Source organism: Pygoscelis adeliae, unplaced genomic scaffold (genome assembly GCF_000699105.1).
Source record: "Pygoscelis adeliae isolate BGI_AS28 unplaced genomic scaffold, ASM69910v1 Scaffold346, whole genome shotgun sequence".
Taxonomy (NCBI): Eukaryota; Metazoa; Chordata; class Aves; order Sphenisciformes; family Spheniscidae; genus Pygoscelis; species Pygoscelis adeliae.
Window position 1 is genome coordinate 489,603 of NW_008824902.1, and position 383 is coordinate 489,985.

At 67.1% G+C, this 383-nt stretch overlaps 1 protein-coding gene across 1 annotated transcript in view; it reads right to left on the reverse strand.

Moving 5' to 3' along the window:
* Window positions 1–383, reverse strand: part of GLB1L (galactosidase, beta 1-like) — a 5,766-nt gene that overhangs the window by 4,309 nt on the left and 1,074 nt on the right. The window contains exon 3 of the mRNA XM_009324872.1: window positions 132–282. Within this exon, the coding sequence (XP_009323147.1) occupies window positions 132–282 (151 nt within the window). The remainder of the gene's footprint in view (window positions 1–131; window positions 283–383) is intronic.

The window sequence follows — 383 nt, forward strand, 5'->3', positions numbered from 1 at the left end:
CGAGGAGCTGCAGCCGGGGCATGGCTGTCATGGCACTGGGGTTGGCGTGCCAGCCAGAAGGGCCAACTCTGCTGTGCCCTTCCCGGGCCACCCATGACCCCTCCGTCCCAGGTCTGGGGGCTGGGGCTCACCATCTCCCACTCCGCACAGATGTAAGGCCCCGGCCGCAGGATCACCAGAAGCCCCAGCTCAGCTGTCAGGTCCAGGAAGGCTTCCACATCCCTGTCCCCAGCAAAGTCATAAACCCCCGGCAGCGGCTCGTGGTAGTTCCAGGGGACGTAGCTGGGACGAGAGGGGAGATCAGCACGCGGGGGCTAAGGGCACCCCAGCACGACGGGGAACCGTCCCACAGGCTGGGCCCTCTCCTCCTGGGGACTGGGCTT